Below are 13,719 nucleotides of genomic sequence, written 5' to 3'. Positions count from 1 at the left end.
CTTGCCTGGTGCAGCGCCTGTTCCCATTGCTGTGGGGCACCTTCTATCACCTGGGGCAGCCCCTATCTCCATTGCTGTGGGACAGCCTCCACCACCTGGCACAGCCCTTGTTCCCACTGCTGTGGGGCAGCCCCTGCTCCCTTTGCTGTGGGGCAGCCCCCATCCCCATTGCTGTGGGGCAGCCTCCATCACCTGGGACAGGCCCCTGTTCCCTTTGCTGTGGAACAGCCCCATCCCCATTGCTATGGGGCAGCCCCCGTCCCCATTGCTGTGGAACAGCCCCCATCCCCATTGCTGTGGGGCAGCCCCTGTTCCCTTTGCTGTGGAACAGCCCCCATCCCCATTGCTGTGGGGCAGCCCCTGTTCCCTTTGCTGTGGAACAGCCCCCATCCCCATTGCTGTGGGGCAGCCCCTGTTCCCTTTGCTGTGGGGCAGCCCCCATCCCCATTGCTGTGGGGCAGCGCCTGTCCCCATTGCTGTGGAACAGCCCCATCCCCATTGCTATGGGGCAGCCCCTGTTCCCTTTGCTGTGGGGCAGCCCCTGTTCCCTTTGCTGTGGGGCAGCCCCCATCCCCATTGCTGTGGGGCAGCCTCCATCACCTGGGACAGCCCCCGTCCCCATCCCCCGAGCAGCCCCCTCTTCCCTGTGGGGGTCAGCCTGTGTGTCCCCCCCAAACCCCTATGTCCCCCCTCCCCCCCAGCTCGGGGGGGGGAGTCCCCGGGTGCCCCCGCGGGTACCACTGCCCCCCGCGGTGTTCGGGGCGCTTCCAGCGCTGCTGACGCCTCACACCGCCCTATGGCGAAACTGAGGCACGGCGCCTCGGGGGAACTGGGGGGTGTCCGTCCCCTTCCACCCCCCCCCCCCGCCGCCGCCGGCACGGCCCCATCGCCGCCAGCGGCATTTCCTCCGCCCGCGGACCCTCCTCCCGCGAAGGGAGTCGGTTTCCTGCCCCGCCACCGCCCGCACTCGGCGCTGACTGCCCGGGACATGCGGACATGGCCCCCGCCGCCGCCCCTCTGCTGCCGCTGCTGCTGGCGCTGCTCGGCCCGGCGGGTGAGTGGGGACCGGGCACGGGCGGCGGGATCGCGGCGGACTGCATCCCTGGGGTTAGGGGGCATCCAGCTGCGAGACCCACTGGGGACTCCATCTCCGGGATTAGGGGGTCCCGACTGTGGGACCCACTGGGGACTCGAAGTCCGCTGGCGTTAGGCGAGGGTCCAGCTGTGAGACCCACTGAGGATTCCATCCCTGGGATTAGGGGGTCCTGGCTGTGCGATCCGCTGGGAATTCCATTCCCGGGATTAGGGGGACCTGGCTGTGGGATCGCTAGGGACTCCCAGCCCTCGGGCTATCCCGGCTGTGGGATCTGCTGGGGATTCCATCCCTAGGATTAGGGGGTCCTGGCTGTTGGACTCCCTGGGGTTAGGGGGGTCCAGCTGCAAGACCCACTAGGGACTTCATCTCCGGGATTAGGGGGTCACGACTGTTAGACCGACTGGGAATTCCATTCCCAGGATTAGGGGGCCCTGGCTCTTAGACCCACAGGGGATTCCAAGTCCAGGATTAGGGATTCCCTGCTGTAGGTCCCACTGGGGACTCCATCCCCAGGATTACGTGGTCCCGGCTGTGGGACCCACAGGGGCTCCATCCCCAGGCTTGTGGGGTCCAGCTCCCCAAGGGGCAGCACAGCTGAAGTGGTCCCAGCTGCTGGATCCACTGGGGACTCCATCCCTGGATTAGAGGGGTCCAGCTGCGAGACCCACTGAGGGCTCCATCTCTGGGATAAGAGGTCCCGGCTGTGGGTCCCACTGAGGACTCCATCCCTGGGGCTAGGGGTCCTGGCTGTGGGACCCACTGGGGGTCCATCCCCAGGCTTGTGTGGTCCAGCTCCCTGATGGGCAGTGAAGCCAAAGGGGTCCCAGTTGTGGGACCCACTGGGGACTCCATCCCCAGGATTAGGGGCTCTGGCTCCCTGCGGGGCAGCATGGCCATAGGGGACCTGACTACGGGACCCACTGGCACCTCTGTCCCTGAGATTAAGGGGTCCGTTTCCCCACAGGGCAGCACGGCTGAAGGTGTTCCCACTGCAGGCTCCATCCCAAAGTGGTTTGGATTTGGGTTTGGGAGCTCCAGCTCCCCGAGGAGCAGCACAGCCGAAGGGGTCCCTGCTGTGCCAGCACAGGCAGTGTCACCCCTGGAACCCCTTGGAGAGAGGGGGTTTGGGGGCAGCACCAGAGGCAGGGAGGGAGAAACACCCCAATCCCGAGGGGCGCACAGCACATGCTGCCACTCCCCAGGACCCTTGAAATCTCAGCTGCATCACCGCGGCTCGGTGGGTGTCGAGGCACCGCTGTTTTGCCCTGGCCAAAACAACAGCACACGGTGGGTCTGGGGTGGCTTCCGTGGCCCCTTGGCACTGCGAGGTGTGTGAGGTCCACTGGGATCTAGGGGCAAGGAATGGGAGAAGCCTGGTAAAGCCCCGCGTGGGCCATGGGGCCAGGGCTGGGGGGCTCATTCACCTCCAGAGCAGGCAGGGAAGCACCAAAGCCACTCTGACGTCTTGGTGAAGCACTGGGGGAAATTTCAAGGGGAGACACAACTGGGGAGGGAGCTGGGGGACTTGGGGACGGGACCCACCGCAGAGGGAAAGGGGATGGGGAAGGCAGCGACAGCCCAGGGAGGCTGAGGCCAGCAGCACTGTGTGTCCCGGCTGCTGTGGGGACCAGCGGCAGCGGGTGCTGTTGGGGTATCCCCACTGCCAGGCTCAGTGCCTGCTCCCTGCCTGCTGTCATCCCCTGGTCACTGCCCAGTAGCTGTGCCAGGCAGTCCCTGTCCGACGGGGCTCTGCCGTACGGACCATGGTCCCCGTAGCTGTGCCATACAGTCCCCATCCTACGTAGATGTACATTAAGTTCTGTGTCCTGTGCAGCTGTGCCGTGCACTTCCCATCCTTCAGCTGTGCCATAAGGCCCATGTCCTCCCTAGCTATGTGATACAGCCCTCACCCTCTGTCTGCGCCGCATGGTCTGCCTCCTATTTAGTTGTACCACAGAAGCCCTGTCCTCCCTATCTGATATATAGTCTCTATATCACATAGCTGAGCCATCTGGTCCCCATCCTACACAGCTGTGCAGTGTCATCTCTGTCCTATGTAGCCATCCCATAGAGTCCATGTCCTTTGTATTTGTCCCATATGGTCCCCATTCTGTATGGCTGTGCCTCACAGCACACGGCTGTGCTGTAGGGACTGAGTCCTATGGATCTGTGCCAAATGGTCCCCATCCTGAGCAGCTGTGCCATGTGGTCTCTGTCCTGTTTAGCTGTGCTATACAGTCCCCATCCTCCGTAGCTGTGCTATACGACCCCGACCCTATATATGTGTTGTGTACAGTCCTTGTCCCAGCTGTGCTATACAGTCCCTTGCCTGTGTAGCTGTACCGTACAGCCCCTGTCCTACACAGTACAGTCCCCATTGTACGTGACTATGTCTGTATGGTCACATCCTGTGTAACCCTCCCATATGGACCATGTCCTGCTCATCAGTGCGTACCATCCCAACCCTATGTGGCTGTCCTATATAGTCCCCATCCTGCCTACCTGTGCCACACATGCCCCATCCTGTCCGGCTGCTGCCTCTCCTCCACAGGAATACGTGGGGCTGGGGGTGCCCATGGCAGACGCGGTGCTGGGTGGCTGGAGGTGCCCACGGTGGGCACAATGCTGTGGGGCTGGAGCTGCGCACAGCAAGCACAGTGCAGGTGGACTGGGGGTGTCCACAGTGGGTGCAGCACCATGGTTCTGGGGGTCGTCATGGCAGGCACAGTGCTGGTGGCCTGGGGGTGCCCACAGTGGATGCAGTGCCATGGTTCTAGGGGTGCCCACAGTGGGCACAGCACCATGGTTCTGGGGGTCCCCATGGCAGGCACAGTGCTGGTGGCCTGGGGGTGCCCACAGTGGGTGCAGTGCCATGGTTCTGAGGGTGCCCACAGTGAGTGCAGTGTCATGGTACGGGGGGTGCCGATGGTGGGTGCAATGCCATGGTTCTTGGGGCCCTCATGGTAGGCACAGTGTTGGAGGTCTGGGGGTGCCCACGGTAGGTGCAGCACCATGGTTCTGGAGGTCTCCATGGTAGGCACAGTACCACAGGGCTGAGGGTGCCCACAGTGGGTGCAGTGCCATGGGGCTGAGGGTGCCCACGGTGGATGCAGTGCTGCAGCTCTGGAGGTGCCTACAGACACAGCAAGCTTCCAAGCATGGGGGATCGTGCCCATCCCAGTGGGGACAGGCACTGATCCCTGTGGGGCAAGCATGGTGCTGGGTCGTTCTTCCCGTCTCTGGGGAGAGGCTGCTCAGTGCCCAGCTGACTTAGAGGGACAGGAATTACATGGCTTGTTAGCCCCAAAGCTTGGTCCCATTTGCCTTGTCACCAAAGCCCAAATACCACCTCCACGTGGTCCAACAGCCAGCAGTGACTTGTATGGGGGTGACAACCTCCCCTTCGAGTTTGTAGCACTGGGTCCATCCTCATTCCTGACCCGGGCTGAGACCGGCCAGCTCGTTACACAAGTGCCAAGGTGGCGCAGCCGGATGCCAGAGTGGCGCTGCCCGTCCCGTGGGGCATCCTGCACTGCTGGAGCCACCCTAGCCCAGCACCCCTGGGCATTGCTCTCCACCCAGGAACTTTGATCTACTCCCAGAAACCCAGGAATTGCCCCCCTGGTGCCAAACCCACTGGGGAGCCGCGATGGCACCATCACTGCTCCCTTGTCTTGGTTGCGACAGATTGAGGGAGAGGGCAGACGGCTGGTAAAACCTAAAGTGGATTTTCTTTCTTTCTTCCCTTTAATTTTTTGTTTCCCTTTCCTGTATTACAAAAATAACAGTGCCCTTATCTGATCACCCGGGGCGGCCCAGCTGAGACCCCTTATCTGATCCTGACATAATGCTGGAGCCCGCTGCCTTCTCAAGGGACTGAGGGTGCCCGACTGGCTGCACCGCCCCGCATCCCCTGGCATCCTTGCCCTGTGCTGGGGCTGAGCCCGGCCGTGGTCCGTCAGCCCTGCCTGACCTCCCCAGAGATGCTGCCAGAGATGTGATGAGCTGCCTGTGCTCTGCCGGGTCGTGTCAGGGGCTGCTCGACCGTGCCCGGTGAAGGAGCAAAGGGAAGAGGAACGCAGCCTGTGGCGCCCAGATAAGCGTCTGTTTATCTTCCTCCCGATGCTGCCGGCCGTGCGGCCGCCATGCCAAGGGGAGGAAGCACTTGGACAATAGGTGGGCCCATGGCAACGTCACTGGCGAGGGTCTTTGCCATGACCCCACTGCCATGGCCATACCACCACAACCACGAGACTTGGGCTGGGGACACCATGATGGGCACGACACAGCATAGCTGTCCTCTTGCCAGCTACCGCATCCCAAAGCCTCAGCGCTTGCAGCATCACATCCTCCAGCCCTGGTTCCTGCGGGAGGCAGCTGGATGGCCCTCGTGTAGAGACTGGTCACCTCCTGGCATGGTTGCTGGAGCCACCAGGGATGAGAAAGGATGGGATGGGAAGGGATGGAGCGCAGTGGCTACCTCCAAAGCGAGCATGACACCCTGGGCATCGTGTACCCAGCCATGGCTGTGGGGCTCCATCCTGCCCTGCACCCATGGGTGCAAGCGGATCCCCAGGAAACAACCCAGCACAGGGCCCAGCTCAAGTACAGCCCAGACGCAGCAGGGCTGCCCAGGGCAGGGGAAATCGCCAAGGCAAACGGGGATTTACAGGATCAAGCCTTCAAACGGCTGTTTGCACTCAGGATTTCCCTTGGCAGCCGCTTGCCGCTCCTGTTCGCTCGTGCGCCTCGCAGGGGGTTTGGGATGGGGCGAAGCTCACGCCTCGGCGCCCGCAGAGGATGAGCTTTACAGCCATTTCCATACCTGAGCTTCCCACTTTCCTGCAGCACGGGGGATGCAGGGGGGGCTTCCGGCACCGCCCGAGTGTTCAGGGCAGCCAGGCGCGAGTTTTGGCACGCGGCAGTGCCGAGCTGGGACAGCGGATTTTTCCAGCCCGGATCTGAGGGTCATTATCGTGATTGTGTCGGGGGCCAGCAGCAGCAGACGAGCCCCAAGCGAACACATAGCAGATGGTCCCGTGGGCCCTGGGCCAGCGATGGGGCCGTGGGGATGCTGTGCCAGGGGTGTGGGGGCAGCACAAGCAATGCAGCCCCCTCCCACGTCATATAAACCCATCTCCTGTCACCCCACGTTCCCTGTCCCTTTGTCTGCATGGCAAGGACTCATGGTCTCTTGTTTTCTGCCCAGGTCCTGGGAGAGCTGAGGGCTGCGACCTGCGACCGGTGACGGCGGAGCCACCCATCACCCTGTCCTATGCCACCAGCACAGTGACACGAGGCTGCATCAGTAGCAGCTCCCTGGGCACCGGCCACGAAGTCCATGTTCTCAACATCAAGTGGACCAAGGTGAGCGAGCAGGGATCCCGGCACATCACCCTGGCACTGTCACATCATCACTGTCACCCCAGCACTGTCCCTGCCAGACAGGGTGTCCCGGCTGTCAAAACCATTTCCTTTAACTAAGGCACAGTGAGAGGACCTGGATTAACCTTTTCCATCGTGCCTTCTCTGAGCTTCCCCTCCCAGCACAGCCGTGAGTGTCTCTGGCCCCGACGGGGATCTGAAGTCTTTAGAGGCAACTTTTCTAACAACCCATACTGCCAGGACTGTCCCTGTGCTAGATGTCCCAGGAACCCCTGTTTCCCTGGGAAGGTGGCCTGGTCCTGCCTTAGGAGCAGGGCAGAGCCATGGGCATCGGATGGAGACCATGCCATGGTCTCCACTGAGGGAGAGATGGAGGGAGGGATGGAAGGAGGAAGAGATAAAGATGAAAGGAGGGATGGAGGAAGAGATAGAGAGCTGGAAGGAGGAATGGAGGGAGGATAGAGAGATGGAGAGAGGAATAGAGGGGTGGAGGGAGAGACAGGAGCAGGGGTAGACATCACTTGAAGCTAGCCAGCAAGTGGCAACCTGGCTGTCAGCATTTGCCTGGCTTGCCGAGGGGCGATAATCACATTGTTGGTGCCCTGGGCAGCTTTCAGGTGAGGACGAGTGCAGAGCAGTGGTGGGGCTGAGGCTGCATCTGCAACTGGTGCTGGTACTGGTTGGCACTGGTGGATGGATATGCACCAATGGGTGGATTTGCACCAACACCTGGGTTTGCACCAGCACGTGGCTTTGCATGGCTGCTCTACAGCCTGGCTCAGCTCCCTTTGCTCTAGCTGGGCCCTGGCAAACCCAGCTCCTGGGTTTGTCCCAGCTCAGGGCCGCCCGGCGCCACACTCCCCCCTTACCGCCACCGAGCTCTCCCAGTTCTGCTTTTCAGGGGGAGGCGGGAGCCGGGCTGGGAGCCACTGGGGAGCGTGGGTTTTGCGAGGGCCTCTCTGTCCCAGCCTGGTGTGACCTGTCCCTGGCACCCTGGCATGTGAATAAATGCCAGGGGTGCCCCAGGGTTGTCACCGGCGGCAGCGGGGGACACGCACTGATGTCACGGCTGCAGCACCAAGCCCTGCGGCGCTCGAGGGAGCCGGGCAGGGACGCGGCTCCACTTATAGAAGAATTACTGGAAGCCGCTTTCTATAAGCAGATCCCCACGATGCAAGAAAAAAAAAAAAAAAAAAAGAAAAGAAAAAGAAAAAAATAACCTGAAAGGCAGCGACGAGGCTCCCGCCGCTCGCGCAGCCAAACAATGGAGCGCAGCAAAACACGCGGCAGGAAAAACAGCCGCCAGCTCCTCCCCGACGCCCAGGGCCACCCGGGGTCCCCGGCCACCCACGCTTGCCACGGGGCCACTGCCAGCCCGGGATGCCCATGGCCGGCACTGGCAGCTGCCTCCACCCCTTTGGTCCGTGGCTGGTTTTCCCTGCCCGCTGCCTGGCTCAGTGCGTTGCGAGCAGTGATTCAGGTGGTGGTTGCTAAACTTAGCACTTGACATTTCGGCTTCCCTATCTGGATTTCTGGCTGGAAGCTGCTGGGCAGTGCCAGCCACAGGGAGCTGTGTGTGCCACCACTGTGTCTCCAGCATCCCTGCACACCAGTATGGCCCATCCCAAGCCTGGAGAAGCCATAGGGTGCTGGGATAGGACTGGGAAACCCACGGGAGGATGTCCCAGTGCCTGGGATGGGGACACTCTGGTGCTCAGGGTGGGAATGCCCTGGCCACAGTCTGAGGACACTCTAGTCCTCAGTGTAGGGACAACTCATTCCAGAGTGTGAGGATACCCTGGGTGCTGGTGTAAAGATAACCCAGTCCCCAGTGCGGGGACACGCCAGTCCCCAGTGGGGTAATGCCCTGATGCCCGGTACAGATATTACCGAGTCCCTGACGCAAGGGTGGCTCGGTCTCCGCTATGGGGGTGCCCTGGACCCCAGCGTGGGGTGGCACTGTCCCCACAGTGGGGATGCCCTGGTCCCTTGCTCAGAGGAGCCGGGGGGCGTTTGCCCCCGACAGTGTCAGTACACATCCACACAGCATCTCTGCATCCCCAGACGTGGCCCCTAAACCTGGCCATGGGTTCCTCCTGCATGGCTTGTGCTCAGGGCCAGCCCAAGGGCACTTCCTGCTGCCTCTGGCTTCGGGGCCATGTGGAGTGACCAGGAGGTGACAGCAATTTGGGCTTGGTGACCGCAATGGTGATGCTCTCCCCTTTGTCCCCAGGTTTCTGCCATCCCTCTGAAGGTGTCTGTTACACCACGAACTGACGGCTGCACCCGGCCAGTGGTGCTCATCATCTTTTGCTCCCGCTGCTTGGCCACCATCACCTCCCCGTGCCCAGACCTGCTCGTCCGCAACGTGAGTGCCACGGCCTCGTGCCGGGAGCAACCCTGGGGGAGGCACAGGGCTGGGGCCATCCCCAGAGAAGTTTGTGAGGACTTCTGGTCCTCACAATAGACTGATCCTCTGTCCTCAGAGATGATGCTCGTGGTACCCTAGGGAGGAGGAGACGCGCCTGGCTGCTGCCGGCAACACTGAGCATGGGGCTGGCTGGGCAGGGAATGACGCACAGAGCTGGAAAAAGCTCCCATTTCCTCCAGCCGGCGGGAGGAAGGTCAGGGATGGGGTTTGGCTCCAGTGAGCTGAGCTGGGGCCGGGCGCTTTGTTAGCAAAATAAACCTCCTGCTTTGTTTGCAGCTAATAATAAAGTGGGCTGAGCTCCCCGCGTGCCGCTGGCCGCCCACGCCACTTCCAGTCCATGGCCCCAAAAAACCCCATTCATCTGGGGTGACCCCCAGCCACAACGGAGCCGGGGTTCCAGCGATGCCACTTCCATGACAGAGCAAAGGTTTCCTTATGCCAGCCTGAGCCAGGGAGGGATGCACCTTGCCCCCTACCCTGGCTTAGGATGCCATTCCCCCCACAGGACACCCACCTCAGCCTGTTGACCACCACAGCACCGGGCTCCGAGCCACTCGTTGCCAGCGAGGGGCAGCTGCTGGCCTGGGCTCAGGGCACCTATGGGGGCATCACATCCTACAGCGAGCTGCGGGACCCCCGCTGGGTCCAGCTCCAACTGGGAGAAGGTATGTAGGACTGGGGGCTGGTGCAGGGTGGGACAGGGTGGGCAGCGATGCTCCTCCTGCTCCCAAAGGGTGACAACCCACCAGGGTGAAGGATAGTCCTGGAGGAGATGCTATGGGGACTGGTGCCACCTGGCCCTGATTATCTCCCCGCCCTCCAAGCCAAGTTTGGCTTTGGTGACCCCTCCTCACCTCTGCAGATGCCAGCAGCCCCCCAGACTGCATCCCCCGGGAGCATTTTAATGCTGCGTCACACCTCGAGACTGAGGTCTTCTTCCACGGGGTGAAGGGCTGCTCGCAGGAGGATGCCCAGAACACCAGGGCTGCCCACATTGTCCGCCTGCAGCCAGAGCCCAGGTACAGCACTGTGCAGGTGATGGGACCTCCAGGGGGTGCGGGTGGCACGGGTGGTGGGATACGCTTGGAGATGCTTGGGAGGGGGACTGGAGTATCTCATAGGCAGAGCTCCTCCCCATCACAAGGAGGGCTACAGGATCTGCCAGCACGGGATGCTGATGCCAGAGGGGGTGGTCTCATGGTTTCACAGCTCCCCCATCACAGAGGTGAACCTGTCCCTGAGCTGTCCAGAGAGAGCCGCGAGCAACCAGATCTTCATCCTGCAGAGCTGGGCCAACCTCACCTGGTCCCTCTCCGTCGACAAGTGCAACATCCAGTTCCTGGTAGGGCTGAGCGGGATGTATGTGTGTGTGTCCCAGTCCCCACCAGGGGGGCTGCCAGATGCCCAAGAGATGCTGGAGGTGTGGGGTGACAGGAGGGCGACTGGGGACACTGGGCATAGGGAGGTGGCAGCTCTCTCGCTGTGCGCCCTCCTAATGGGATCTAATGCAGAAACTATCCCTGCCTGAAACACCCCCCACTGTCCCCATCTCTGCTCAGCTTCCCCTGCACTCTCCCCCTCCCCCACAGGTCTCCGGGAACTACAAGATTGTGTCCATGTCCCCAATGCTCATCCCTGGGGAGCTCCTGCCTGACACAGAACAGGGCCTCATCGCCAAAGCCTTTGAGAAGAACTACAGCATCATTGCCTCCTACTCCATCATCCCTGTCAGCACCCACATCAGCCTGGAGATCCAGGAGCATGGTGAGGCCCGTGGTGCCCTGAGGCTGGGCAGGATGGGGAGGTCTCACTGCCCCCACTCAGCCCACTCATCTCCTTGTCCTACAGAGATGGTCAGGAAGGTGCCTGTGATGCCCACTACCTCGGCCCCTGCCCGTGACCGCGACACACTGCCCCGTGCATTGCTTTTAATGCTCCAACCCTGGAAGTGCACGGATGAAACCTTGGAGATTGTCATCGCCAGGTACCTCCTTGAGGTGAGGAGGGTGGAGGGGAGTCCTGATGCCCACCAGCATCACCCAGGGGGGTCAAATCGTGCTCTGGATGCTCAGGGCAGGTGGCACAGGGCCATCCCCAGCCAGTGGGTAACCGCTGGGTGTTTTTCTCCCAGCCCATCAAGGATGTGGTGAATATCACCCTGCGGGACATCAGCTGCCAGGCAGAGAAAAACGCCACTCACTTTATGCTGAAAACCCCTCTCAGCCACTGCGGCACCTTGCTGGAGGGCAGGGGCCACGCCAACAATGAGGTGAGGAGGGTCCTGGCCACAGCAGTGTCCCCAGCCCCGGTGATGCCCCATGGGGCCTTCAGTGATGCCTGGTGGAGCTTCTCTGCTGGGACCTCCTTGCTTTTGCATGGCTGGAAATATCCTGATTTAGCCCAGAGCTGAGCCCTGCCACTGTGTCTGAGTGCACACGGAGGTCAGGGGGCTGTGGTGGTGTGGATGGAACCCCCATCCCATGGTGAGGATCCCATCCAATTTCATCCCATCCCATGGTGAAGACCTCCCCCCATCCCATCCTATCCCATAGTGCCCTCCCCCCTCCCATTCGCATCCTTTCCCATCACAATGGAGATAATAGATCCCTGCAGGGGGACCCCTTGGCTGACCCACCTTTCCCCACCTTCTCGCAGCTCATCCTCAACCTGGCCAAGGGCGCAGCACTCCGGAGCGTGCGGGTAAGAGCCGGGTTTCCCATGGTGGGACCATGGAAGAAGGGTGCCAGTGCCACTGCTGGCTGGATGCTGGGCACCGAGTGGGGGTGGCCTTAGCACCATCCCCTCTTGCAGGTGGGCTTCCAGTGCAACATCCCGCGGGAGCTCTTCCTGCGCCTCTTCCCCACTGCTGCCTTTGAGGCACCACAGACAGAGCTGGAGGTCAACAAGGAGGCATTTGTGCAGGTACCACTACGGGCTCCGTACGCACACTGAGGGAAGGTCAGGCTGTCCCCAGGCTGGTGACCCTGATGGTGTGTCCTTCCTACTCTCCGTGGCAGGCATCCATGCAGTGGGAGGACCATCCGGCTGACCTGCAGCTGAAGGAGTGCTGGCTGGTGGCACCGGGTTGGGAGCCGGTGCTGCTGGTGCAGGGCGGGGAGGCACACGGTGCAGGAGTGGCTGTGCTGGAGGGCCCCCCCAGCAGCCACGGGAGGAAGGTCTGGCGCTTCCGCTTCACCTACTCCGTCCCAGAGGGTGGGCGCGTCCCCTTCTCTGCCACCCTCAAGTGCAAGGCTGGTTTGCAGGTCAGTGTGAGTAACCACTCCATGATGGTGGTCCCATCAGTGGTGGCAGCCCAGTGTGTTTGTTCCCAACCGCTGGACTCCATTCCGAACTGGGAGCGGCATCCCTGATCCCCAAAGAGCCTGGGGTCTCTCAGCCCCTGACGGGGTGTGGGAGGGGACGGGGGTGTCCCCTCCCTCACCTGAACCTCCACCTCTGCAGAACAACACCATCTTCGAGAAGGTCTTGGAGGTGACAGTGAAGGATGGCTGGCGGCCACCCAACAGTGAGTTTGGGGCTGGGGAGATGGCCAGGGCAGGAACAGTGGTGGGAAGGGGACACACAGCCCCCCAAAGGGTGGCAGTGCTGACAGCTTCATCCTCCTGCAGACCGTGGGCTGGGGCTGGCCGCTGTCCTGGGCATCACCTTTGGCGCCTTCCTCATTGGGGCACTCCTCACCGCTGGGCTCTGGTACATCTACTCGCACACCCGTGAGTATCCACCGCCACTGGGGACCCCCACAGTGGGATAAGGGGGGGCTACACGTGTGTCCTTTGCTGGGTTGCCCATGTACTCTCTTAATGGAGGTCCTCAGCTGAACCAGCGACCAGGCTGCTGCATTGCATCCATATGGCCCTCCTGGCAATGTCGACAGGGGAATAACCCTGCATCGGGTGGCCATGGCTCCCCAGGGTCCCCCCTACTGCCCTGAGGTCTCCCCTGCCAACTGCTCTCTCTCCTTACCCCTGGTGCCACCATGGTCCCCACGTCCATCTCCATCCGAGGGGCTCAGGGGCCGGCTGAGGAAGGATCTGGGAAAGTTTGTGCGTGGGGGCTGGATGATCCCATGGGGACAAGCCACGGCCACCGCCGGCCGCTCTGAGTCTGGTTTCCCCTTGGTGTTTCTCCCCCGGCCCCATGGCGGGCGGCGTGAGCCAGGTCCCATCTCCAAACTGCAGCCGGTTTCCAGCACAGCGCCAGCCTCGGAGAGCAGCAGCACCAACCACAGCATCGGCAGCACTCAGAGCACCCCCTGTTCCACCAGCAGCATGGCCTGAGCCCCCTGGAGCTCCCTGAATGCACCAAGCCCTCGGACGCCGGACTTGGGGACCCACCCGGGCCCCATTAAGCTGTTTTTTTTGCCCCAAATCTCAGGCCAAGCCCAGAGGGGGCCTCCATTACTCATTCAGTGAATGCTTTAGCCCCCCCTAGGGCAGCCCACACGAGGGGGGCACCCTGAGCCCCCCCTGAGGTCCCCTGCTGCTGAGTGCACCGGGGAGGTGGAGAGAGCAGCTACTGCAAAAGCCCCCCCAAAAAAGCTCCCCATCAAATGGGGAGGAGGGGGGCACAAAAGTGGGTGGTGGCCCCAGGACATGCCCCAGCACTTGGGCTGATCCCTGTGCCCCTTCAAGAAACCAGCGGGCACCCCTTGGAGCAGCAAGAGGTTTATTTGGGGGGGAGGGTGCGGAGCTGCTGCCCCCCCATGGGGCGTTGGGCAGAAACCACCCCCCCAGCTTCCCGTCCAAGTTACAAACTCTTATTAATAATAATAAAAACCTTCCCTATG

The 13,719-nt window shown here is 61.9% G+C and overlaps 1 protein-coding gene across 2 annotated transcripts; it reads left to right on the top strand.

The window, feature by feature from the left end:
• Positions 1–899: 899 nt before the first annotated feature.
• Positions 900–13,281, top strand: ENG (endoglin). 2 transcript variants are annotated; one of them, XM_054084268.1, is made up of 15 exons: positions 900–1,054; positions 6,306–6,463; positions 8,715–8,849; positions 9,418–9,577; positions 9,775–9,931; positions 10,122–10,254; positions 10,502–10,676; positions 10,761–10,909; positions 11,044–11,181; positions 11,568–11,612; positions 11,724–11,834; positions 11,930–12,175; positions 12,375–12,438; positions 12,542–12,643; positions 13,112–13,281. In XM_054084268.1, the coding sequence occupies exons 1-15, from the start codon at positions 997–999 to the stop codon at positions 13,279–13,281; spliced, it is 2,001 nt and encodes a 666-aa protein (XP_053940243.1). In that variant the 5' UTR covers positions 900–996. The 2 variants fall into 2 exon arrangements, with proteins under 2 accessions (XP_053940243.1, XP_053940244.1); XM_054084269.1 differs by having other exon boundaries at positions 13,092–13,278.
• The last annotated feature ends 438 nt before the right edge of the window (positions 13,282–13,719 follow it).

Source organism: Cuculus canorus, chromosome 19 (genome assembly GCF_017976375.1).
Source record: "Cuculus canorus isolate bCucCan1 chromosome 19, bCucCan1.pri, whole genome shotgun sequence".
Lineage (NCBI taxonomy): Eukaryota > Metazoa > Chordata > Aves > Cuculiformes > Cuculidae > Cuculus > Cuculus canorus.
This window is presented reverse-complemented; position numbering and strand designations above follow the sequence as displayed.

Coding starts and splice junctions, on each gene's coding strand:
- ENG (XM_054084268.1), top strand. CDS start 997: ATGGCCCCCGCCGCCGCCCCTCTGCTGCCGCTGCTGCTGGCGCTGCTC. Junction 9,932..10,121: donor CGCCTGCAGCCAGAGCCCAG/GTACAGCACTGT, acceptor ATGGTTTCACAG/CTCCCCCATCACAGAGGTGA. Junction 11,613..11,723: donor CAGCACTCCGGAGCGTGCGG/GTAAGAGCCGGG, acceptor CCCCTCTTGCAG/GTGGGCTTCCAGTGCAACAT.